The 27,038-nt window shown below is 40.4% G+C and overlaps 1 protein-coding gene across 1 annotated transcript in view; it reads left to right on the top strand.

The window, feature by feature from the left end:
* Positions 1-27,038, top strand: part of LOC142828021 (usherin-like) — a 176,890-nt gene that overhangs the window by 66,597 nt on the left and 83,255 nt on the right. Inside the window, exons 6-10 of the mRNA XM_075925196.2 lie at positions 2,044-2,228; positions 5,139-5,360; positions 6,646-6,739; positions 23,763-23,958; positions 24,725-24,855. Of these exons, the coding sequence (XP_075781311.2) occupies positions 2,044-2,228; positions 5,139-5,360; positions 6,646-6,739; positions 23,763-23,958; positions 24,725-24,855 (828 nt within the window). The remainder of the gene's footprint in view (positions 1-2,043; positions 2,229-5,138; positions 5,361-6,645; positions 6,740-23,762; positions 23,959-24,724; positions 24,856-27,038) is intronic.

Genomic DNA, 27,038 nt, shown 5'->3' with positions numbered 1-27,038 from the left:
GCTGGGTCAGGGCTAGGGGTCAGTAATAGCAATTGGATTCTGGGAGTTAGGAACGTAGGGTGCAGGAGTGGGTCTCAGGGCCAGGTCAGAGGTTGGGGTTGGGATCTGGGAGGGAGTTAAACTGTGGGAGGGACCTTAGGGTATGTCTACACTACCCCCCTAGTTCGAACTAGGGGGGTAATGTATGCATACCGAACTTGCTAATGAAGCCCGGGATTTGAATTTCCCGGGCTTCATTAGCATAAAGCCGGCGCCGCCATTTTTAAAAGCCGGCTAGTGCGAACCCCGTGCCGCGCGGCTACACGCGGCACGGACTAGATAGTTCGGATTAGGCTTCCTAATCCGAACTATCTGTACGCCTCGTTCCACGAGATCTGTACGCTTAATCCGAACTATCTAGTCCGTGCCGCGTGTAGCCGCGCGGCACGGGGTTTGCACTAGCCGGCTTTTAAAAATGGCGGCGCCGGCTTTATGCTAATGAAGCCCGGGAAATTCAAATCCCGGGCTTCATTAGCAAGTTCGGTATGCATACATTACCCCCCTAGTTCGAACTAGGGGGGTAGTGTAGACATACCCTTAGGGATGGGAGAGAGGAATGGGAGGAAACAGGTGAGTCAGTACGAGCTGTGCTACCCTGCACTCACCTGCAGGCACTTCAGACACCCCTCTCCTCAGCGCCCATTGATCAGGATTCCAGGCCAATGGGAACTGCCTGGGCAGAGCCTGCAGTCAAGCGCAGCATGGGGACAGCAATGTGCCTCCAGCCTAGCAAGGGGGTAGCAGTGCATGGAGCCACCCTCTGCTCTGGCCATGCAGAGCTGGAAAATGTTCAAGGCTTTGATGGCTGCAGCCTGGATTCCTGATCTAAGGGGCCTCACAAAATATTTGGACCTCTGGCATTCTGGAGATCTTTTTGTGGAGCTAAAGGGGTCCTAAGCTGCAGCTTCTACAGTTTCTTTCTTAATATGGGCCTGGTTGGAGTTTGCTGCTAAAAGGCAGGAGCCTACTGTGGCCTGCTCTCAGGATGAATAGAGCTACTAATGGAATTGCTTCATTTGTTTCCGAATGTGTAATGTTTATAGAACTTACTCTTATTAGCTTTTGGGGTTTTTTTTCCAGTTGGGTATGCACGTTTGGGGGAGAAGAAAAGTATATGAGGATAGATTTGGTTAGTTTGTAAGAACATGGTCTCTATTTAAAAGCCAATTTAAATATCTGTGGAATATTAAGGCTCACTTGATCTGAGTATTTGTGCGGGACTGCTTACTACAAATGCCCATATGATGGTGTGGTTGAGGAAAATCTTCTGTTACAGTTATTTAAAGTAGTTCCAGCCCAAAGGCAGGGAAAAGTGATAAACTGGGTGGTCTTAAAAACAGAAAACTTGCTAACGCCCGTTTAGTGACTCCTAAGTATGCCTTTTTGCTTGTGACTAAATTTTGGCAATATCACAGACCATGGAATTGCTATACAATGAGGTATTAATTTCAAATAGACCTCAGAAGGTAATGAAGAATAATTTTCATGGAATTATTTCACTGCCTACCAAGGAGTTGTGTGAAGATCAGGTTAAGAAGTAAGATTACTTCAACTCTTAAAAGTGTTTGGGGGATGGGGAGAAATATCTTAGGGTATGTCTACACTACCACACTAGTTCGAACTAGGGTGGTAATGTAGTCAACCGGAGTTGCAAATGAAGCCCGGGATTTGAATTTCCCGGGATTCATTTGCATCTTGCCGGGCGCCGCCATTTTTAAATGTCTGCTAGTTCGGACTCTGTGCCGCATGTAGCTAGGGTGGTAGTGTAGACATACCCTTAGACACACCCGCAAACTAGGGTGGTAGTGTAGACATACCCTTAGATATTTCTAGTGCATCATCTTACTGTTTTTTTTATTCAAAGTACACATATACGGTGACTGCTGAGAAAGAAGTTATTGCCACATGTGGATACAGAAATGTAATATTTGTCTTCATGCTGGTATTCATGTTGGTATATAAATCTAGCAATTCTAAATGTAGTTCTATTTTGTTCATTTGTAGGTATTCTATATTATACTACAGTTCTATAGTCCACAGCCTGAAGCAATGAGAATTCAAAGGAAAAAGAAAAATGATTTAAATTGGGAAGATTGGCAATATTTTGCTAGAAATTGCAGTATCTTTGGAATGGAAAACAATGGCTTTCTAGAAAGTCCGGACTCTGTCAACTGTCTCCAGCTTCCTAGGTATGAATAGATATTGTCTGTATCATACAAATGCTTTCAACAGGTATCTGATACAATTCATTTCCAAGTTCCCATTGCGATAGGTGGTTTCCATGTTCTCACGGAGTTGGAATACTGAAAAATGGTAATTCGTATTTTATGGGACTGTTATCACTTAGTGAAGAAATTGAGGCATACTGATAAGCAAGATGGAAAAGAGTGCTAGTTTAACTGATTTCAGTCATCCATTTAATCTAAAAAAATTACCGATGACTTCTGAGAGCATCGCGTCTTGCTTTGGAACTTAGACGCTTTTGTATTGCTGAACAATAAACAGCAATGGCAAAAGTGAGCAAGAACACAAATACTTCCTCTTTTGGGGAAGCACTCTCAGAAACATATTGCCAGTCACGCCCATTTCACTGACTGCCTTGTGTAAATTACAAAGTACCTGTCATAATGCATTAGCTCTGGTTTAATTTCAGACTCTAATTGGAGTTAGGTCTGTTTATTACTTGACTGAAAAACAATCTGTGAATACTGACCAGGTGCTTATGCTTTTTCACATTTGCCACCTCACCAAGTCTTTTGAAGTGTCATTATCTTTATATGGGCTTGAAGAATTCAGGATTCTAAAGGAAACGGCGTGTGGTCACATGAGTTCAGTCAGTTTTTCACAATGACTACTGAACATTGCTGCTATTCAGTGGGGGAGGGGGTTGGAGAAAGCCAGTTCATTAAATAAGCATAGAAAACAGTTTTGATCATCTAAATTAGTTTTAAAATGATGCCTCTCCCAACATTAAAATTAAGGTTGGAAGGATTATATTTTTATCGGGAAATGTCAGTATATGTCAGGTTTTTCACTGCACATACACACAAATTGACACAGAAATAGTTCCATCAATGAACATAGAAATTTATAGATAAGCAAAGTAAGAAGAGTACTGTTGAGGATTTATGAGAGTAAAATCAGTAATTTAGATTTTATCTGTTACAAATGGATTAGCAAATAAATAATAAAAAAGGTAGAAATAATTGATTTAAGCATATTCAATGTACAGTAAAACTCCAATAGTCCGGCATCCAATTGTACGGCACTCACGATAGTCCAGCATCAAAATGGCAAGAGCCTAGTGAGTGAGCTTCGGCAAAAAATGAGTCACAAGGCATCAGTGGCAGCAGCTGAACCGAGTGAAACTGGACAGGACCAAGTCAGTCTGCCACTGGCATTGTGTGATGCTGGACAGTGCTTGTGCTACAATAAAAAGCATTAAAAACACTTTATATACAGTATATACTGTATATATATATATGACCAGTTTATAGTACCGCCTAATAGTCCGGCATATTTAATAATCCGGCACCACCTAGGTTCCAAAGGTTCCAGATTATCAGAAGTCTACTGTATTTTATATTTATATACTGCCTTGTTGATAGTTTGAGTTTTAGTAACTTAAAAAGCTTTAACTTTTTGAATCTCTGAATCTACGATCAGTTAATGTCTTTTTCCCTGCCATCTCATAATTTCCCACATATGTGAAAATTTAAATAGATTTAAAAAAGTTAACACTTAAGTCCATAATTTTGGACAACTACGAAACTTAAACTGCTAAAAATTTAATAAACTAATATTATCTGGTAAAATTACAAAAAAATAAAAAATCTGCCAAGCCTAATCAGCATATCTTCTAAACAGAAACAGCTAGGCTGTGTCTACATTGGCACCCCTTTCCGGAAAAGGGATGCTAATGTAGACTTTGGAATAGGCAAATCCGCGGGGGATTTAAATATCCCCCGCGGCATTTGCATTAACATGGCTGCCGCTTTTTTCCGGCTTGGGGAAAAGCTGGAGAAAAGCGCCAGTCTAGACGTTATTCTCCGGAAAATAAGCCTTTTCCGGAGGATTTCTTATTCCTACTTTCAATATTTGTGGGGGTTTCAACAAAGTTAATGGGACCCCCACTGAGACTCCGGGGCCTACACTAGCAGAGGATTTCATTGCAGGGTAGGGGCTTAAACTGGAAACTGTTTACAAAAATTACTAGCAAGAGCTTCTACTTTTCAAAAATCCCAGAAGTTTTCTAGAGGAAAAAGAAATGCATGGGAATTTCATTAATCAAGTGCCAAGTTCTGCCATTGGGTGCATATATTTTAGAGTGTCCAAATTTGGGTGGGGGAAAAAAGCAATGCTTCTTCTCCATAGGCTCTGCCTACTTGCCAAACTCTGACCATTAAATATGCCAAAATGAGATTCTGCTCATAGTAGGTTGTGAAGACTGTTGTGCTGGGCTTTGCTTGGCTATGTCCTCCCTTTTTGAAGCCCACATATTCAGCTGTGCTCATTGACCTTGGCTCCCATTGAGCCCTGCTGGGTTTCACTAGATCCAAAGCACTTGCATTTTTCTTAATTTGGGGAAGGAAAAGGAAGTTGTGTAGTACTCTCTCAAATACTACCCACTCATACTATCAAAATAAGATAACACAGTAGTTTGTAGGCTTTCATAATGTGATTTGTGCCAGTTTTTACAAGCTTTGATCAGCTGGCAAATAGTTAATAATGTGGGCACTTGAATTATTACCACTGAATGTATGAATTGCCTTTTATCAGCCAGACCAGTTCATGAGTCATTGTTCTTGGCTCTCTACATACTGGGGAAAATATTGCTTTCAATTTCCAAGATTTTCTTCCCATCCATAAGGGCTAGAGTCTTTGTAATCAAGAATATAAATTTTCATTTTAAAAATAAAGTGGCAGTCTGGGGGAAATAGACACATGGCATATTTGAGTCATGAGTTTTTATTTGAGCTCTGTATGTGATTTCCATTTGCATCAGAATTTGTCCATTAGAAGCCCTCTTTAAAAACATGAAGAATCGATATTTTTACAATGTTTTGCAGTCTTTGTGATCTTTTTTGTTTTTTAAGCAGATTTACTCCATACTCCTGTGGAAACGTTACTTTCAGCATTCTTACACCTGAGCCGAATCGTCGGCCTGGTTACAATGACTTCTACAATACTCCATCTCTCCAAGAGTTTGTAAAAGCCACACAAGTGAGGATTCATCTTCATGGCCAATACCATACAACAGAGCCTTGGGTCAACTTCAGGCACAGATACTATGGAGTTGATGAAATTACAATCAGTGGAAGGTAGGCGTTATTGGTTAAAGACATTTCTGAAAAACTGAACATTTGGAAAGATGTGTGATATATCATTAGCTAGCTTGAAGTCAATGGCTTAACTCTGGTTTTACTTTGTAACTGTGCAAAGCATCTGGCCTATAGTATTGGATCAGAACTCACATACCATTAAACTTATTTTCTGAACATTTAGCCAAATGCATGTTTAAAATAATTAATGGCTTTTATAAGATAAATATGTCAAAAGAGTTTATTTTTCTTGGCATTACAAACTCTTCTAAATAGGGGCTTATAACTGAAAGTTTGACTAAGGTCTTCTAAGTTTCATTACAGATTTTCAGACATGGCAATTTTAATGGTCCTAATGATCTACATTCTCTGTTTTTGCCACAGTTTTTCCTTTAAAAAGGAAGCCATTCTGAAAGTGTTGTATTATTTCTGACTGACAACTTAAATATGTATGTTAAGTGTGCAATTTTGTTAAAGGACTAATTATGCAAATTTAGAGAAATAGTCTCCAAATGAATATATGGTACTGATTTTTGTGAACAAGTATTATTTCTGAATTCATATTTTGAAAGATTTGATCTCATTTTGGTAGATAACACTCTACCATGGTCACACTTACCTTCTAATTATTGTATTTGTGAAAAGGTGTTTATTTAGAAATATTGTGATGTAGTATGTCAGTGACTCTGTAATGAACAGTCCTTTCTATTGCAGAGCTAAAACACTAATTTCATACTTCAAAAAAGAAAAAAAAAACCTGTAGTCCCAATTTTGTCCTCAGTTACTTGGGTATATTACTTTACAAGTACTGACTTTCATAGGAGGACTTGACTTCAATAGGAGTAGTTTATATGTAATTGAGGGCAAAATTGGGCCCTTGTGTTTAAGTTCAATACATGAAAGATCTTTAAGATATTATGACCAACTTATAAGATCAAAGGGTTAATATTGACAAGATAGGTGCTAGCTGTAGTAAATAATTAAGGCCTTGTTATCTGCATAGTATATACTGAAAGCACATAATGCACCCTTGATAACTTAATAGTTGGTCTAGAAATGGTTCTGTCAATTTATTCCCCTAGAAAGCTGCATTTACTTGACATTTATAAATGTTGAATAGAGAAGACATCTAATGGTTACTACACTTAAGAACAGTATTTTCTGGGACTTGGTTTATTCTTAACAAAGTAGAAAATTACCTTCATGACAGTGTAAAAATAGTGGAGAGCTGTCTCTCAAATAATGCATTTTGTGTATTTCCTTTAATAGCTGTTTTTGTATGCAGGTGTAATTGTCATGGCCATGCTGATCATTGTGACACAAGCACTAAGCCATATAGATGCCTCTGCTCCAAGGATAGCTACACACAAGGAGATAATGTAAGTCCTACCATTCTTCGCGTATTTTATCTAAATGTGGGCCTAAAGCACAACATTTGGAATGGACTTTCAATTCTGCAAACTTGGAACATTTTTGGATCCCATGTTGTGGCAGCGAAAAGTCACAACATTTGGCTTTAGATTCATGTATGGATTTTAAAAATGTCCACCCTTCAATTTCCGGTGTGTTTGGGTTCAAAGGTTTGATTTGGCCTGTTGCAAACATATTATGAGTTGTACAAGCTGGATTCAGATCTAAATTTAGATTTTGAACATCTGTCAAAGATTTATAGATAGTTGGGATTCCTCTGAAGCCCATTTCTGATTTTTATCTTATTATGAAATACTTTAGTGTAGTTAATTGCTGGAAGAATCTATGTGGAGTCTAAAATGGAAGCATTTGAACATGTGTTAATCTGTACTCCAAAAGTGAGTATAAAGTTAACAGAAAGCTGAGATAATACTTGTCCAGGTAAGTTTACTGCTTAGACATGCTCTCAGGATGATAATTGAAATAAATCAAAGAGCAGAATCTGCCCCAATGGCTCTGATACTAACATTTTAAAACAATGAAATCTAAGCATTGGCCTTTTTAGAGGCTAATTGGAAATGTTAATCTGCTCATATTTTTACAGTCACAAATGACATTTAGATATTTTCCATGCAACTCTTGTTAACTACAATGGATTATTGTTCTAGTAAAAAATCAGAGTTAATATTGAGATTTTTAAATGTTTTCCACATTTTTAAAAAATAAGAATTTAGGATAAACTTGTTATTTTCTATTGGAGCCAGAAGTAAAGCATCATATTCTTTACAAAAAACAAAAAAACAAAAGCCCAACCTGGATATACTCCAGAAGAAATTTCCTCAATTCCACTGTGTTCTTCTCACCACTAACAATAATGTTCAGTAAACAGGGCTTTTGTGAATTGCACTGTAGCCATTTGGCAAATTTAAGACTTGATAATTTTCCTGTGTACTTGGCACTGGCATACTCAGAAAGAATAAACAGAGAGTTAGGGAAAATTGGGGAGGAGGATACAGAATAATGAACCTTTTAGTATATTTTGTTTTCTTGTCCTGAATTGTGCAAGCTGTCTGAAATTGTAAAGTTGACTTCTCTGGAGGAGCTTGGGCAGATGTAATAAGAAAAAAGGTGTGCCATTTGGTGTTCTTACAGGATTTTTCATACGTGACTCAGCACAAGCAAAGCCATCTGCTTATATACAAACTATAATAAATATTTTATTGAATATTCAATAGACAGCTCTGCTTTGGCTGAACCAGATGTGTAAATTAAGTCAACTAGCATAAAAAAGGCCTCAATTCTAAGTTCCCCTGTTCCTGTGCTGGATGCTGGAAGGGGGTGAAGAAAATAGAGATGAAAATCACTGTGTCACTTTATGCCTTCTGGATGTTGGGATTGTTAGTTGGCAGGTCTGCTTTGTCTAGGATCCGGGAATGTAGCTGTTCAAGACTCTTAAGTGTGGGGTGGTAGTGATTTCCTTTTCTCCAGAAACCCCTCCTCTAAAAGTCTTCACCTTTTCCACTGTGGGTTTCTGGATCTCTGTGTTCTTGTCTAAAAATCTGCTTGGGACTAATATTAAAGCCTGGCCAAAACCCACCTAGATTACAGACACTCTAAATCTGACCCAAGAGTGTTGGGTTGCTTCTACACTGGACTTGACCCAAACTAGTACTAGGGTTGTGTTGGAATTTGGTTGGGTTGCAAGGCTCTAGCTGCTGGCTCAGACTTAATTTTGTTTTCTCTGTAAAGTCCCTGAGGTTTAATTACCTCCCAGCCCACCAGCTGTTCCCTTGTGCTCCTGGCTCTGCATTGCTCATTGTAGAGCAGCTGGTTTCCCATGAACTTGTGCTAGCACTGCTGCTGCCACCTTGTCTTTAGGTCTTACCTGGTTGGGACTTCTGGTACTGCATGCCTTAGATACATCTCTGGATGTCTCCTGAATGTGAGGTTACTGATGTGGCAACCACATGTTCTGCTCCTGCTTCTGGCTGCCTCTCTGTGTTGTGTGTGCTGCAAAATGAGAGGCACTGCAATTTGTTGGCATGCTCACCCTGTAGCACACCCTGCTTAGTGAGGGTGGGTGGCAGGAGGGTGACTTGCAGTAGCAAGAAATGCAGTTACTGCCACGCCAACCCCATGGGAAGAAGAATGTGATTAGAGGCTACCTGACCCAAGTCCGAGAGTGTCAGATCGTTTTCATACTTGAGTCAACCCAATCTCAACACCTGTAAGCATGTCCTGTTGAATTCTGGTTGGGTTGCATCTGTTCCCAAACTTTCTGTGAAGCCTGGAATGTGCAGGACAGGTGGACCGCTCCAGGAGCAAGGAGGAACCAGGAACCAGTAGACATTGGCTCCATGCGGGGAGAGAAGGCTGGTGGCTGTGGGAGTAGGCAGGTAATGTGAGGCTCTCTGGCTGCTCAGGGGTGCGGGTGTGATGTCTTACAGGCCTTGCAGAGGGATTGGGCTATGAAGGAGAAACATCCTGTTAGGTTCAAATAGTGGGGGGAAGTTTCCTCAGCTCCTGTTCATTAAGGTTGAAACAAAATACAGGACTATGTAGCACTTTAAAGACTAACAAGATGGTTTATTAGATGATGAGCTTTCGTGGGCCAGACCCACTTCCTCAGATCAAATAGTGGAAGAAAATAGTCACAACCATATATACCAAAGGATACAATTAAAAAAATGAACACATATGAAAAGGACAAATCACATTTCAGAACAGAACCTTCCTCCCCTCCCCCCTGCATCCTCCTTCTGTTCTGAAATGTGATTTGTCCTTTTTATATGTGTTCATTTTTTAAATTGTATCCTTTGGTATATATGGTTGTGACTATTTTCTTCCACTATTTAATCTGAGGAAGTGGGTCTGGCCCACGAAAGCTCATCATCTAATAAACCATCTTGTTAGTCTTTAAAGTGCTACATTGTCCTGCATTTTGTTTCAGCTACACCAGACTAACACAGCTACATTTCTATCATTAAGGTTGAACAATCTCATATCCCTGTATAATTTTGAGCTTAACATTTACAAACACAAATAATTATGTGCACAAATATGTGGCTGGTGAAGTCAGAAAATTCAATGAATAAGTAACAGCAATTGCTGATATAAAATGTGGAAGTGTACTAGAGTTCCCTGCCAAACCCTTAATTTTTCCTTCCCCAAAAATTGTAAATGTTAATCTTAGTTTTTCCCATCACTGCTGTGTGTGATCAGTGTTTCTTCTTTTGAATTATGCCATGTCTGTAAATTTCTTTAATAACTTTAAGAGGTGTTAATTGAAACCCACTATATCCTTTTTCTTTTAATCACTGTTTCTGTACAGCTAGCGTTAGGGTGGCTCATATCATGGTAAAGCACATTGCCAGCACACTTTGTGAATTCGGGTAAGAACTTATCCTCTCTCTGCCACATGATGAAATCACTCATTTATGATAAGGACTTGCATTAGCCCTTTCTTTGAGATAGGGCTATAGGTTATTAACATCATCTAAATTCTAATACAATGATGTTGCAAACACTGAAAAATTAGTGAGCTTGCCTTTTTTCCAGATTAATACAGAAAACAGTACATTGCCATACTTACGTCTAGACTGTGGGGGGAAGAGGGGTCCAGGACACCTCCAGTATCCGAAAAACACTCCGTGTCAAGGGAACGTGTTTGCTCTTCTGCATTTTTTTTTGAGGAAGAGCAGACACGCTCTTTTGGAAGCCCTATCTTCCTCATTCCACGAGGAAGCAGGGATCTTCCAAAAGAGGTTTTTTTTTTCCAAAATGTGGCCCAGTGTGGACGGGCCAATTTTTGGAAAAGCCTCTTTCAAAAAAAAAAAAAAAAAAAAGGGCAGAAAAAGGTACTCAAATTACAGAGCACATTTTGAGCTCTTTTTTCTGAAAAAAAGTTGTAGTCTAGACATAGCCATATAGTATTGAAGGGAAATTGTCAGCTTGGAAATCACATTTCTGTCCCAAAATCCCAAACTACTGCAGTAGAAAGTAACCCTTAAAATAACTTTATTTGACAGATATTAAAATATTCTGAAAATACTTTTTCATTTCCTTTATGCTGTGCATTTCTTTTGCACTCTATAGATTGAGTTCCAATGTTTTTGTTGCTTGTGCACGTCTCTAAAATGTGAAGCCTTACTCATTTCAGTCTCAAAGTTACCTCACTTATGCACAAATCTGATATCCTCTTCAGTTTTATTGTTGAACATTTACCTCAGAAACAAAGAATTGAAAAACAAATCTAGAAAGAGCTTTTCGAAAGGAAGGGTCCTGCTTCATTTTAAGTTTCTTGCATGAATACTTTTTTTGTGTTCATCATTTTTGGTCTTTGTCACATCTTGTGTGCAATGGTAGACAAGCTTCCCCAAGGCCTGGAAAATTTGGAAGTAAAAGCAACAGCAAAGATGAAACTGACCACGCAAGAAGAAGAGAGGAAAAAAGGTTGAGGTAGGGTGAGAAGGTTAGCCTGGGTAGATTTGTTGTGCTCACAGGATCACACCACAGATACTTCTAAATACAAACTGTGAATTTATAATTGTGATAATTGGAACAGAGAATCTTGTAATTGTTTATTTAAAGAAATTAACAAAACCAGACTCCATTATTTAAATGGCACTCTACCAAAAAACTTGGTTTATTTTAAGTAGTTATTTTCAAAAAATTCAAGTTGACAGTGTCCCTTTAATTAGAACAAGCATTGTGAAATGTGACTTTGTAAGGATTAATTATAAATATTTAATAAGATCTGGAAGTTCAGCAAGCATTCTAGCTAGACCTGTGATACCTTGTGAAAACAAACCAAATACATGTTAATGGTATAACTACCTTATCAGATAACTTTTGTCATTGTTAATGGTCTGTTTCAATGGGTGTCACTTTTTTTTTTTTTGCATTGATTGAGTGCATTGTGGTTTAAATTAACCAGATTCATTCAGAATAAAATGAGCAGGTTGTTTAATTGTATATTTTCATTGTTAACAATAATATCAATATCCAAAATAGATTTGGTTATTTGGAATACGTTATTCTCCTCCTGGATTTTCATGGGGAATTTAGATTAACGAGATCCAAAGGGCTCAAGGTTTTCAGGTGGCAAGGCAAAACATACAACTGATGTAATGCAAATACAAAATCCACCTGGTTGTGGCCATGTCAGGTATCTATACACTAGTGGCTGGAACTCAGAAGGTATGTTTCCTCTATGCAGTTTACTTGGAACCATAATGGTGAATATGATACATGAGTGTGAAAACTTTAGTAATCCTGTATTTGATACTATGATTATTTGAAAATAAAGAAAGAGGTTAGTGTTAAGAAGATGGTAGGTATAATACTCCTTTCATTCCGTTTTCATAACGCTGTTGACTTCAGCAGACTTCAAATGCTGCTCTAACCTTGAGACTGAAGCAGTAGTTGCAGAAAGCTCTGTGGCTTGTGGAGGAGGATTTGGATTCTGCTGGTCTCTGTAGCTAACTTCTGTACAAAACTGTTGTACCGTAAATTAGTGTATATAACCTGTGTATGTGTATTACTGGCACCCGTGCATAACCTGCGATTTTTCCTGATTTTGTAAAAAAGTCTTAGATAACCCGCACATGTGTATAGCCCACAGGAGATGAACTGTTAATGAATGATAATGAGGGTAATTAACTCAGGTGTCAGGGTCTGAGCCTGTCACACAGAAGCATTTGAGCTCTAGCTACATCATTGCACAACTGCCAAAGCGCCGAGTAGATGACTGCAGCCCAGCAGGGCAGACTGGCTGTGTCATGGGAGGCTGCATGGGAAGGGAAGGTGACTGGGCTTATCCCTTGCACCGTCTCCAACTCTCTACACCTGCCTATGGCTGGGAAAGCTGCCTTCCGCCTGTGTTGTGCACTCCCCTGAGGGTGAGCTGTCTGCACCAGGCAACCAGAGCCAGGAGCTGAGCAAAGGAGCTGTGTCCTTAAACAGAGCACCCCCCGTCTCAGGGAGAGCCAACCATGTTCAGAGAGATGCAACAGAGGGAAGAAGGTCACAGGGAATTCTTATGCTGCTTTTATCAAGTAAGAGTCAATCTCGTCTTCCTGTAATTTCAGTAAAAAAAACTTGTATAACACGCAGACGAGTATAGACCGCAGGAGGGGGGACGGGATTTGTAAAACTTTGCATAACCCATGGGTTATATATGCTAAAACATGGTACTCTTTGTACAGTTGTCACGATTAATTCCACAGGTAGAAGTCTTCTGTTTGTGTGAAATCCTCCATGCAGACTTAATGTTTCAGAATAAACTTTCATTCTTTTGCAGGCACAGATTATATCTGTATTTTTGAACCTACAAAAAAGAATTGAATTCAAATCTTATTACACCTCTATCTAGTTGTTGTGCTTTGGATATAAAGCAAGCAGCTGTAGGATGAACTATTTATGTGTACCTACAGTTTGTTTTAGTTTTGTAAGAACCAATAGCTCTGCAAACAAAGTGATTGAGGATTAAACTTGTAATGCAAAATAGCAGTAGTTGTTCAGGGGCTGCAAATATATATGAAAAGTAAATGTTTTTGTTGAGTACCTTGGAACAGAAATCTGAGCTCCCTTGATAAACTCCTAACATAAGTCATAGCGTGTCCTTGTCACACTTACACTATGTACAACTATGTAAAGGTATCATCTTAAGCATATCTGGCATATGCATTGGAGGGATGTTGCACTCTAAAGCAACAAAAGAAATTAAAAATAAAAAAAAACTTATTACAGATGGAAAATGTCACTAAATGAATTACTTCCATCTAGTCCCTATCTGAAATAGATAAGTCCAAGATGAGTTTCCAGACATTATTTTTTTTCCTTTTTAGAGAGTTTTGTTTGGGTTGAAAACCTATTATGATGAGAAATTTAGGGCAGGGAATCCTTATGAGTGATTTGCAGATGAAGACCCAGGAGATTCTATAGAGGAAACAAATATCTATACCAGAGGAAGAGAAAATAAAATAAAAAAACCCTTTCCTAGAGGAATTTTAAAATTCTTCCTGAACCACTGGAAAGATTGTCCATTACCATATGAAATGTAATGTATTTTATGAAATACTGTTTTCAAACTGCTGTATGAATCTTAGTTAACTAATCTATACAGCACCCTTTATACTGTAAGGAAGTACCCTCAATTTAAAAATAGAAACTGAGGCACAGTGACTAAGGTCCTGATCTTACAGACATTTACACATGTGGGTAGCTTTACAAACAGGAGTAATCATATGTCCAAAAAATGTTTCTAGGTCAGTGGGACATCATACGAAAAATTAGAAAGGTCCACGGAAAAAGTGGCCCTTGATCACTTTAGCTTTACCTTGTCACCCAGATAGACTTCCTTAAATTGATCACAGTTGAACATTCCCCTTCTGGTTCTGAGAAATGGAAATAACTCTGACACTGTGTACACTCTGGAGGTTCATGGGTGCAAATCTAAGAATCAGTTGTTGGTTACAACATGGAGGACTGAGGCATTCAAGGTTTTCAACATAGATATGTAATCAGTACAATCAAATACCTCTTCCGTTCTCAGCATCCATTCAATTAAGAGGGTGCTGCACTATTGATTGCCATGAATCAGATTAGTAAGCCATTTGATATTATTACAAGGAATATTGCTGTTAATAAAGCCAGTTTGGATCAGTATATTTTTCAATACTTAATTAATGAGTTCTGCGTACTAGAAGACTTACCCAGTGTTGCCCTTCAGGGCAGAGGTTTGGTAGTGTGGGGAGTATCAGAGTGAGGACAGGGCCTTGGAGATATGGTGGAGGGCATGGCAGAGGCTTCAGGTATGTGGGGGTGCAAGAATGAGGGTTGAGGGTGAAGAGGGGTTCAGGGTGAGGGGTGTCATATGGCAGGGGCCTTTTCTCTCCCCCCAGACCTGTCCCCAGGTGGCAGGAACCCTTTTCTCTCCCTCCCCCACAGCAAACCCCTCTGGCCAGCAGGGGCCTTCTCTCTATCCTGCTTAGGCCCTCCTGCCTGATAGCCAACATGGGCCTTCTCTCTCCCTCAGCCTCCCCACCTCCAGTGCTGTGGCCAAAGGCTGGGGGAAAGGGTATGGGACATGGGGCTATTTACCCGGTCTGGTGGCACCCAAGATGGTGAGTCGCAGCCCAGCTGGCCACTCTCTTGGTGCTACTACTGTCCCAGTGGTCTCTCTGCAGTATTGCTCTCCCCTGCATATTCACTGCCCCTATGGGCCACTCCAGTATTACGGCCCTCCGCTCTGTGTACCTCCCTTTCCATGTTGTGGGAAATAGGCCCATTCCCAGCACTTCCCATTTTCTTGGCCCAACCAAACCCTGACCTTAAGGAAGTCTGAGAGGAAGATGCACACCAAATTTGGTGGTCCAAGCTCTTACCTTTTAGGAGGAGTTCTTGAACAAAGAGACTCTGACAGACAGAGGCGCATTTCTAAAATATATGGATAGACTACTTAATTAAATGAATAAGTGCATTGCAATCCTGGCTGTCCAATAAATAGTGCATTGTTTGTAGTCCCTTCACTATAGGAGCATCTGACTTTTACTAGTAGGATCCTTTGTGCTGCAATTTAGCCCTAGTGACTACAACTCCCATGAGTCTTGAGGGGAAGAGAGAAAAAAAACTCTTGCTCTCTTCTAGGCAGGGAGAGAGAGGGTTGGTTAGCTCCATTTTGGGGAGAGGAGCCAGATTGCTGGTGTGGGGCCTTTTCCAGGTCAGGAGTTGCTGCTGGAAGCTAGAGCCTGTTCCTGAGAACCTGCTGGGGCTTGTATCTAGCAGGCTGCTTCAGGGAATGTTGGTGTGATTGTCCCTGGAGGGGAGAGAGTTTGGTTGGGCCTGTGGCTGAGAAGGGCCTGCATAACCCTGCATGTGAGTATTTGTGGCTGTTTGGGAAAGTGCTGCCTGGGACAGAGCACAGACTACTCTGGGTGCAAAGAGAGGCAGAGTGATATACCCAGTAAACCAGAGCTGCTGGACTGCTTTGCCTGGACTGGCTGCACAGCTTGGACTGACACACACAGGAGCTGCCCAGTGCAATCTCCACTCCAGCTGCCTCCAAGTGTGCCTGCAAGTGTCTAGGACTCTGAATCCAGAGGAGTGCACACACTGGGGTGGGATAAATGGTAGGAGTGTAAATGCCAGATAGTTAAGTTTCCTTTCTTTATGTCTACTTTGTTAATTGATTTTATTCACTTTTACTCTGTTAAACCCTGTTTCTTTAAATTTCTTAAGCTGTGTTAATTCTAATTTTATCAATTAGATGTATATTATTTATAATTGTTTCAGAGTTGGATCCAGATTATTGCTGGAATAATTTTATTCCTGCAGGCTCCCAAGGCACACCATTGAGTGTGTACAGAGCCAGCCAGGTGGAGGCACGGCCATTGTATATATCTTTAGGAGTAAGGGATAGCAGCAAGGGGGTGGATAGGGAACCCCCAACTAAATAACATCACAGCTGAGGTACTCAGGATCTCCTTTTATGTTAAAAACATCAGCCATCCAGGCACACAGGTGAGTGTGGCCTGCTCCCGGGTAACCCAGGGAGGAAAGAGGATGTTACATATAATTGGGGCTTCAGGGATAAATCTGGGAAGAAACTAGTCATCTCAAAATGAACTGAAATGAAATATAACTGGCAAATGATTAGAGTTTGGCAGAAGAGCTGACAGAACGTCATCTGGTTCAGGAGCCATTCAAGCTTGAAAATTTTGAATATCTTTTTTACGTGTTTTTAGAAATTATGGTTTTGTCCATTAATTCATCCTTGGAAAACCACTGTAATGTCACAAATCATATATCATAGATTCTTGTGTACACTGAAAGACTGAAAGAACTTGTTTCCGTCTCTAGTACCTAATCATAATTCAAAATAATCTAGACAAACTGGAGAAATGGTCTGGGATAAATAGAATGAAATAACTATCTATGACAAGTACTTTGGAAAAGGGTGTAGGGGTCAGAGTTCACAACAAGTTAAAAGTATGTCCACAATGTGACATTGTTTTAAAAAAAAGAGTAGTAACAGGAGTATTGTAAGCAAAACATGAAAAGGAATTCTTCTGCTGTACTCTATGCTGATTAGACCTCAACTGAAGCATTGTTTTGGGCACCACATTTCAGGAAAGATGTGTTCTGTCCTTAATGGGCATCTGCCAGCATAGGGCTCAGCAGGACTCTGCCTGAAACTGCAATTCTGGACTGCTGCTGGCACTGGGCAACTGAACTGAGAGCAGGGGACTGTCTATCATTGTCTATCCCTGCTGGGCTCAGATGGCAGGGAAGGAAACTGCCTGACTGGAATGCTGAGGGGATAAGAGCTAGACCTCTGGTGGAAATAGCTTGAAAGAAGAAGCCCTGGGAAGTGGTGAGGACAGAGAAGAGTTGACTGGAGTCAGGTAGTGGGGAAGAGGGAACTGACAGCTGGGTGTGAGGAGACTGATTGGCTAGGCAAGGAAACTAGGACTGGGAGGGCGGGGATTCTGAGTGTCAGTCCGTGGGTGGAGAATGAGATTGGGACTGAGAATTGCAAGGGAGAGGTAAGCAATGTGCGGAAATATTTTACCAGAATTAGGGAAGATGGGCTTAATTAAGTACCACTTATTGTAAGGCTTAAAATACTCGTACCTTTTCAAGCACCACTTTGCATTCTTGATATGTTGAAGATTGCTTCACTCTGATTTTCCTCCAGCTTACCAAATGATTAATGGGGAGCTCTGCACATCTGCATTCAAGCTGATGTCATTAGGTCTATCCACAAATTTGCTGGATCCAGGAATTGTGATACAATGATTACAAATTAGGACAAAGTCTTGTTTTGACTAATGAATTAGATCAAGGTGAGCTAGATACTTTTGAACCAGTTGACTTCATGTAATGTATTTTCCCAGAAAACTATCCCTACAGAAAGTAGGGGATCAATTGTATATCAGCGTGGGCGTATTTTTCCATTATGTGCACAGACAGAACCAAACTCTGAAAAAGTCTTGTCTGTACCTAGTCCTGTGAACAAGAGAGATGACACCCAACACGATTTACTGACATCAGTACTATCACTGGAGAAATGACATTCTATCTATTAATTAGCAGTCATAATCACTAAGCTGTGTCCAGTTTTGGGCACACCTTTAAGAAGGATTAGAACAAATTAGGGAGACTCCAAAAGAGAGTAACAAAAATAAGACATTTAGAAAACATGCCCTGTGAAAAAAGGGTGAAAGATTTGTGTGTGTTTTCTTTTGAGAAGAGACACAGAGAAGTTGTCAAACTTGTCAAACTTTTTAGGCAGTTATAAAGAGGACAGTGATCAATTGTTCTCCATGTCCACTGAGTATAGAACAAGAAGTAACCAGCTTAGTTTGCAGCATGGGTGATTTAGGTTATATATTAGAGAAAACTTTGAAAATATAAGAATTGTTAAGCACTAGAACAGGTTATCCTAAGGGGGCTGTAGAATCACAGTCATTGGGAATTTCTAAGGAAAGATTACACTAACATCCCGGACAAGAACACATGGCCTAAGAAATCCTAGATGTGTGAGAAACACTCAAAATTCGGGACATGAGGAAAATAGTAGTTCAGGGAGCCTTATGTAGGGGGCCCAACAGAATTGCCAGACACGTAGGCAAGGTGGTGGTTGGGGGGGAGGCAGGCTCCATGCTCCCAAAAAGGTTAAGGTCTTAGGCAGAGGTGATGGGATTGGGGCTAGTCTCTCCCCACCAGCGCTTCAGCACTGCCAAAGGCTCCAGTTGCCACTGCTACGGCAGCAGCATCAGGAACGGCCGGGAGTCCCTGTTGGCAGGCCTGGCCTTGTGTAATGTAGATTTATGCCTAAAAAGAATGCCCTCTTCATTTCAGTTTCTTGATACTAGTATATCTACTCACAACAGGATGTAATCCCAAGTAGTTCAAGATCCAAGTGTGGCTCAGGGCTAAAAGCTGACCGGACCATCCTTTGGAAAGAGGGACTTGTGCGAGGTGTGCTAGTTCTGACAGAGTAAACATGAGTGATAGCCTAAGTACCACAAAGAGACTGAAAGATTTGACCTATTCTAATCCTCTATTTTTTGTAACACCTTTGTAACTGTGTCAATACTTTTCCTTATATAATTCTTGATTTTGAAAACTCATTCTATAAATAGCCTTATAGAAAAGCAATTCCTGGTAAAATACACATAACTGAGACTTCTAGGATCTGATCAGCTAAAATTTATCATGAAAATGTAAAACAGTATTTTATTTTCTGTTCCTGTGTCTTGCCTTTGCCACCTCATTCACTCTAAGCTGCTCCCTGGAGCGAGCCACAAATATTTGTAACTTGGCACAAACTTTTAAAAAATATCACAAGTAGCGTTTCCAAAAATGGATGTTACAGTGTTTAGGAATAAGAAAACAGCACTTTAAATAGTTGTTTGTATGCACAAGTCCTGCAGTTGCAATAATGTTAATCACTTCAGCCATCACTAGTATGTGATGTACCATAGTATTTGTCATTGGCAAGATTTCCCTTTGTGTCATCTAGAGCACATTGACTTTCTCTGGTACATCTTGGTTATTCTTACCTGACATTTCCAGTAGTAAGTATGACAAACACCCTGAATTCATGTGTTGGTTGCTATTGTTGAACTCTGAATCATAAAAATGAGCACCCAAGAATTTCACCTATCTCCTTAACCCTGCTGCTGCTTTCTTTGGGTTAAATATTGAAATGAGCAATTGTTCTGTAATCAGAGTAAATGCAGCTTTTCCCATAGATATATTCAACTTTTTAATTCATCCAACTAAACTTGGAGCTTCTCTGCGGTTATGAGCATATTTACATTCTGAAGAAGTGTAACAGCTAGAAGCAAAGGTGTTTTGGCATGATCTCACATTACATATGAAATTACAGCTCCTATAACATTCATGTGCAGCTAGATCCCAGGTAATGGTTTACTGCCTACATACAAGTTTGCAAGGTTAAGCTATAGACACACTCCTGTTCTGACATACTTGCGGTAGCTTCTGGTACAGAATGTGGTCTTGCAACTATTGAAAATATTACTACAATATTCCTATACACTAGAGACACTCAGTAGAGCCTAGGCACAGATGACTTGTGATATACAGGCAGTCCCTGACTTACATGGATCCGACTTACGTCGGATCCCTAGATACGAACGGGGTGAGGCAACTCCCGCACATGCGCAGCAGCATTCCCGGGGCTCGCTCACCTGGGTCCTAGGATCCTCCTCCTCCTCGGGCCGGCTCCGACTGGGGTCCCAGAGAGCTGCCGGGCAGAGAAAAAGTGCCTCCCCACGCCCGCTGCCCCCCCCCCACCCCCCTGCCAGCAACAGGCTGCCCCCTCCCCTGAGCAACAGGCTGCGGAACAGACAAAAGCAGCCTCTCTGCCCCTCCTCCCCTCTATACATGCTGGGCTCCCGGAGAGCAGCAGCGCCCCGGGGCTCGCTCACCTGGGTCCTAGAATCCACCTCCTCCTCCTCTTCGGCCGGCTCCAACTGGCCTCTGCCTGCAGCAGCTGGCCACAAGGACAGGGATCCCGGGCAGAGGAAAAGTGCCTCCCCACGCCCGCTGCCCCCCCCCCCGCGGCCTCGCATCCTGCACGCCTCCCCCCTCCCCCCCTGCCAGCAACAGGCTGCCCCCTCCCCTGAGCAACAGGCTGCAGAACAGCAGACAAAAGCAGCCTCTCCGCCCCTCCTCCCCCTATACATGCTGGGCTCCCTGGGCAAACAAAGACTCCACCAAAACAAACAAAGTGCTGGCCTCATTGTGTTAGCAAAAAAAGGACCCTCCTCCTAGAACCCTGGGTGGTGTGTGGAAATAAAGCTATTAGCTCAAAGCATGGTGCAGAGCTGTTTGGTATTTGATGAGTTACTCCTTTAGTCCTGAGTTTGTCACAGGGACAGAAATAGATGTGAAATCTTCTGAACAGGGGAACAGACAGCAAAACAAACATTAGAGGGGAGTTAACCTTTCCCTATGCTATCCAAAACTAAAAAAAATGTTTGGCTAGAGTTTCCCCTACAATATGTACCAGTTCCGACTTACATACAAATTCAACTTAAGAACAAACCTACAGTCCCTATCTTGTACGTAACCCGGGGACTGCCTGTAGTTGTCTCTAAAAGATGCTGAATGAAGTCCAAGGCTTAAATAACTAAGTCACTGCTAGCCAATGTCAAATGTCAACATCATGTACCCCTTCCAATCAGGCATCAGGAGCACAGGATAAAGAAAGTGTTTGTTGCTTGGTGCATTATCTCCTTCTGCTTGTTGACATACACTAATTTTAATTCTGCTGGACCTCTCAAGCATTTAATACTGTTGACAACTAAACACTCTTGTCCTGTCAACAAGACACTGCAGGTGTGAATGGAAACGTCTGAAATGGTACGATTTTTTTTCTTGTTAAGCAAACCCAGAATTGTCATGGTCAAAAGCCCTCACTTATAAAGTTGAAGTTGAGTTCCCATTCTGTTCAATACCAATATGAAAATGTCTTGGAAGCTATTAAGACAAAATAGGCTGCAGTGCTAGCACCAGGTGGGCAATGCCCAGCTTTGCATCTCTTTCATAGCAAACATTAATGGCACTATCCCCAAACTTTCCTTAAGCCTGGCTGGGATCAGTGCCTGGCTGAGGAGCATGTGACTGAATCTGAACCCTGACAAGACTGAAAACATTAGAAAGAAAGGAGTGCTTTGAAAAATTTGCCTCTGTTTCGGCCCTTACTACTGAAATAACCTATATTCATGTTGTTAGAGTGAACTGTAGCAGTGGGGGTTGTCTTAAGCTGCACTGTGCTAAGGGACCCAAGTAACCATTGTGCAAAGAACACTCACTTCATCTGGGACTAGTCAGAGGAATGTGCTATTCCATCAAATACTGATGAGGCCACGACAAATACATGGTCATAAGCTTGCGGTCAGCTACTGAAAATTTCAGTATCTAGGAATGAAACTCAGTGGGCTGAGGAAGCTGCAGCTGCTTCAGACAGCAGCAATTCATGTGCTTACTAACACTGGTTATCAGGAATACATCCTCCAAATTTGCTGCTTCCTGTGCAGAGTCTTGTTCAAAATCATCACACTGATTTTCAAATCCCTGTGTTGCATTGGCTCTGGCTATGGGAGAGATTCCTTTGCTACTGCAACAATAAACACACATGATGGCTTCATTCCCCACAAAAAAAAATCTGCTGACAAATGGGAAGAATTATATCCACAGTAAAGAGAACCAGAGGAGTTTTTGACTACTACAACTGAACTCTTCCAGACAGATTAAGAACAATAACCACCTTCACTGTATTCATAACTCAATGAATATAAAGTTTCCTGCAATAATCTTCTCAAATTCAACACTCCCTCTTTTAATATATTTGTTTCTACCAATACAGAGTAAAAAATTGTTTTGTGTGTCAAATTCAGACTCTTGTTTATGTATATAATTACATGATTGAAATGAATGAAGCTGAAGTCTGAATGTTGTCCATTTTGCTTTGGCAGTAGATGCTTTCTTATACCATGTAGCTTTGTCCCATTTTCTTGCTCTTCATGCTCGTGATGCATTTCAGATCTGATGAATGTCTCTAAATACTAGCTCCTTTTTAGTTTTTGTACTGGCCTGCATTGATTATGATGCTGTAACTAAGAAACATCGATTAGCACAATGAGAACAGTGAAATTGAGTGAATAATTTGTAGAAAACAATTTATTTCAATAATTTAGCTTCTTTCTGAAAAAATAGAAGCAATGATTACAATATATTTTACTACTGTTTCTCAGATCCAGCAGAGAATCAATAGTTAGAGAATGGGGCCCTTCAAAATACCAGTTCTAATATAAAAACTTGGCATAACCAATCATCAAAATATCTCTTCAGTGTCAACATTAACAGCTCTTTGAGCCAATTATGTAAATAATTGGCTGAATAATTAGAATGTAATTGTCCAAAATACCATCCATTAGTTATCTGTACGAAATCTATGCATTTTGTTTTGGATGAGCCAATAACAAAGCTTTTTCTTTGAAGTTTTCCAGGGTCTATTATAAACTTGAGATTGTTGTCATTTTATATTCTTTACAGATTGTGTTGAAACCAAGCTATTGCATTACTTGAACAGAAGTGTTAGGGTTTTTTTGGATTCTAAACTATTTTGTTCTTTTTAATTTCACATGAAGACATGCATTTAAAATCATTTGGTTTTGTAAATACTAAGTACATTTAAAGAAAACCTTTTAGATTAGAAAACATTTTGCCACAGGACATTTATGCAAACAACTACAGTTGGTTTACTAATATTTCATCAACATCACATTTCACACTCAATTTAGTAAATAAACTATCTATAGAAATGGAGAGATTTTGGTTTAATCAGCTTTGAAACCGCAACAAAATTTCTTAACATAAGTGGATATTAGGAATCATTGGTGAAATATGGACAAATAATTCAGACAAATATGAAATTTACAGAAATATTTCCAGTTGAGGGATCCCTATAAATATATTTTAGAGTTTTTAAACTAATGATCTTTTACTTTTTTTTTTTTTTTTTTTTTTTTTTGAATGTGAACAGAATGCTTTTGAGTAGTTTGGAATATATTTTGGACTTGAAAATCCCTTCATAAAACATGTATAGGGTGAGATTATAGCTAGATGTGTAGATGCATTATGGTGGGTAGGGAGGGCGCATGGTGTCTAAATGCATCTCTTTAGTGTCTAAATGCCATTGTAAATCTGTTCCCAAGCTTTAATTTTACAGATTTTATAGAAAATTTAGCTTTGGAGATCTGGAGATCCCCATACCCATGGAAGCAGGCATTATACCTATTTATTATATCTTAAAGCCCAAACACCTAATTGATTTAGCTGGGCATTTTTGCAAATCCCATCAGGAACCTGTTTGTATCTTTAGGTCCATAAAATGCTATGTGAATATTTATCTCATAGAGATATAAAGCAATAAACTTTTTTTTTTAATTTTAGTGTGAGCGCTGTTTGCCATTGTATCATGACAAGCCTTTTCATCCAGGTGACCAAGTTCAAGCTTATAATTGTAAAGCTTGTCAGTGCTATGGCCATGCACGAAGCTGCCACTATGATATAACCATGGATTCATTTCCTAATGAACACTATAGAGGTGGTGGTGGAATATGTGATAACTGTCAACATAATACAACAGGTAATTTAATGAGTGACATCAAAATACTGAATGTAGAGTCACTTTTGAGAAAGTCATAAAAATCCCAAATGGTTCACCATGATGGAAAGAAAATTCAAGTTTTTAAAGAAAACTACTGACCCTGTGTACTTCAGTAGTTAGAATTACGGGAATAGCTAAGATAAAAGATTAGATAAATGCAGTCACTACAATGCAGTCAAAATTTTGTATAGAGTTTTCCATTTAAATTATATCCCAGCTTCCCTGCATCAACATCCATAGCCATGAAGCTTGCAAAATGATTTTCATTGTACAGGATGTGCAGTGTTTCTACCAGGACCATCAGTTTGGTAACCAGATAACATATAGCAAACATTGTAGATTTTGGGTAAAGTATCAGATTCCTGAATTAGTATAAATCTGCTCACTCCATATGCAGAGGATTTGCATATTTATGTCATTGTTCTTGTCTTTTTATAAGGTGAAAGTTTGAGGTTCAACAGAAAGTTGTCCAAAATAATGTATAGGTATTCACAGCGCCTGTCTTTATAGAAGTGTGGTATTATATAACAGATGGAAGTTTAATGGAGTAAAACACAGTTTGTAACAGGTTCATTGTTTCATATGCTCTGGATCACTAAATTGGCAGGTAGAGATGAAAGGTGCATTAAAATGGACGTCCTGAAAATTATAGAATTCTCTCAAAGGAATAGAGTCTTTAATTTTGAATTATACAGCTAATTTTAATGAATTGGAAGCCATAATGCATAACCTTTTCCTCATGCAGGAAGAAACTGTGAGCTGTGTAAGGATTTCCATTACCGGCTAGCAGGTGCAGCTCTTTCAGCTGTCGATGTTTGTAAAACCTGTGAGTGCTATTCTGCAGGCACCAAAAATAACAGCCTGCTGTGTGAAAAGGTAAGTGATCTCAACCCAGAATATAAGAAAATGTTCTGTCTGCTGTTTGCCATGACTGTAACATTAATTACAAGATGTGCTCAGACGGATACTGCTTTCTATAAGTTGCTGTAATTCCTCCTTTTCAAAAGGGTGGCTGATTCACACTGCAGGCTGAAAGGCTAACGACTTAATAAGCAATCTGAGAATGATTTAGTTACAGATCTTTGTTCTGCAATCTGGAGTGACTGTAACATATATAAATGTTCAGAAATGAATATGGTTTTGAGTGCCCAAAATGAGTATCAACCTCCTTAAAATCTGGGCTCTAAGGTGTCTCAGGTAGCACAGTCAAAATATGGATGCACCAAAATTATTGACCAGTTTTGAAAATATAGACAACTAGAGGATTTACCTGGCGTTACTTGGGTCCTTAATTCAAATAGGATATGTCTACACTACCCCGCTAGTTCGAACTAGCGGGGTAATGTAGGCATACCGCACTTGCAAATGAAGCCCGGGATTTGAATTTCCCGGGCTTCATTTGCATAAGCCGGGTGCTGCCATTTTTAAATCCCGGCTAGTTCTAACCCCGTGCCGCGCGGCTATACGCGGCACGGAGTAGCTAGTTCGGATTAGGCTTCCTAATCCGAACTAGCTGTACTCCTCGTGGAATGAGGAGTACAGCTAGTTCGGATTAGGAAGCCTAATCCGAACTAGCTACTCCATGCCGTGTGTAGCCGCGCGGCACGGGGTTCGAACTAGCCGGGATTTAAAAATGGCGGCGCCCGGCTTATGCAAATGAAGCCCAGGAAATTCAAATCCCGAGCTTCATTTGCAAGTGCGGTATGCCTACATTACCCTCCTCGTTCGAATTAGGAGGGTAGTGTAGACATACCCAAAGATTTATTTTTATTTAAATCATTGCTCTAGAGTGGAACTAAAGATGGGGGGGTTGGTATACAGACTGCCATGGGGAGAAAGGACAACCCCAGCCCTCTCTCACCACAGCAGCTTGGGGCCAGATATTTCATGTCTGACCATGGTTGCGGCAGCTGCAGCAGGCACAGCCAGGAGAGGAGTGTATGTCCCCCAGCTGGGTGATAGACAAATACAGAGACAAACACTCTCAAATACACAGTAGATAGCTGTCCCCTTCTCCTCCCCTGCCCCCTGCTGTCCCTATGGGGTTATAACTGTTCTGTCCCCATCTTGGGCCCCTTGTAGTCCCCCTGTGGTTATTATATAATATAACTGTCTCTGCTAACAGACTTTTTGTTTTATGAGAAACAGTCACATTCCAGGCACATCCCATTATTCTGGAACCAACAAACCCTGACCTTGCTGGGACAGGGTAAGGTCACAGAAGACCCATTGGGGGTGCCTCCCGGACTGCTGACACAGCCACTGCCACTCACCTTTCCATCTCTGGAGCTTCTCACCGTGTGGTCCTGCTGAGCCAGCTCCGCTAGTCTCCCCCAGCCAAGGCACCTAGCTGAGGATCACTGCCCCCCCCCCCCCCCCCCACAAGAAGCAGTACAGACACTGAACCTCTTCAGGTCCAAGGAGAGTGCAGTTTAGGGCCCAGCTACCTGCGATACCACTTCCCAAATGGGAGTAAAACCTCCAATGAATTACCTGGGTAAGATTCCTTTACCACCGGTTGACCCTCTAGGTAACAATTACTTACATTGGCTTTTATAGAAAATAAAAGTGCTTTTATTAAGTACAAGCAGTAAGATTTAAGTGGTAACAGATGAGAACAGGCAGAGCAAAATAGGTTACAAACCAAAAGAAACAAAATACTTGGCTAATTCTACACTGAAACCTCATCACAAACTTTTCAAACTCGCCCTAAAACCCCTTTTCCACCTGCCCCTCCAAACCAGGGTTGTCTTCCCACCCTGGGGTCTTTGGCTCCTTTCTTCAGGTGCAACCCAGCCAAAAGACCATGGCCCCTACTTTCCTATTATTTTTTTAAGGAATTGAGGCCATTCCCTAACAAACACTGCTCAGACTTAAGGACAAAAGAGATTGTTCAACAGTTGCTCATCAAGACTTTGAGGGTAATACCCTCAATGCCTCTCATTCACACATTTAAAACCCACAAAGTGTTCCCCACTCCATTTGTCTGATTTTATACACATAAATGATACATACATCAAAGTAAGATAAACAGAACTAGCGGATCATGACATCAAGAT

Source organism: Pelodiscus sinensis, chromosome 3 (genome assembly GCF_052426305.1).
Source record: "Pelodiscus sinensis isolate ZL-2025 chromosome 3, ASM5242630v1, whole genome shotgun sequence".
In the NCBI taxonomy this organism is placed as follows: domain Eukaryota; kingdom Metazoa; phylum Chordata; order Testudines; family Trionychidae; genus Pelodiscus; species Pelodiscus sinensis.
The sequence above is the reverse complement of the archived record's forward strand: the minus strand, read 5'-3'. Positions and strand labels throughout refer to the sequence as shown.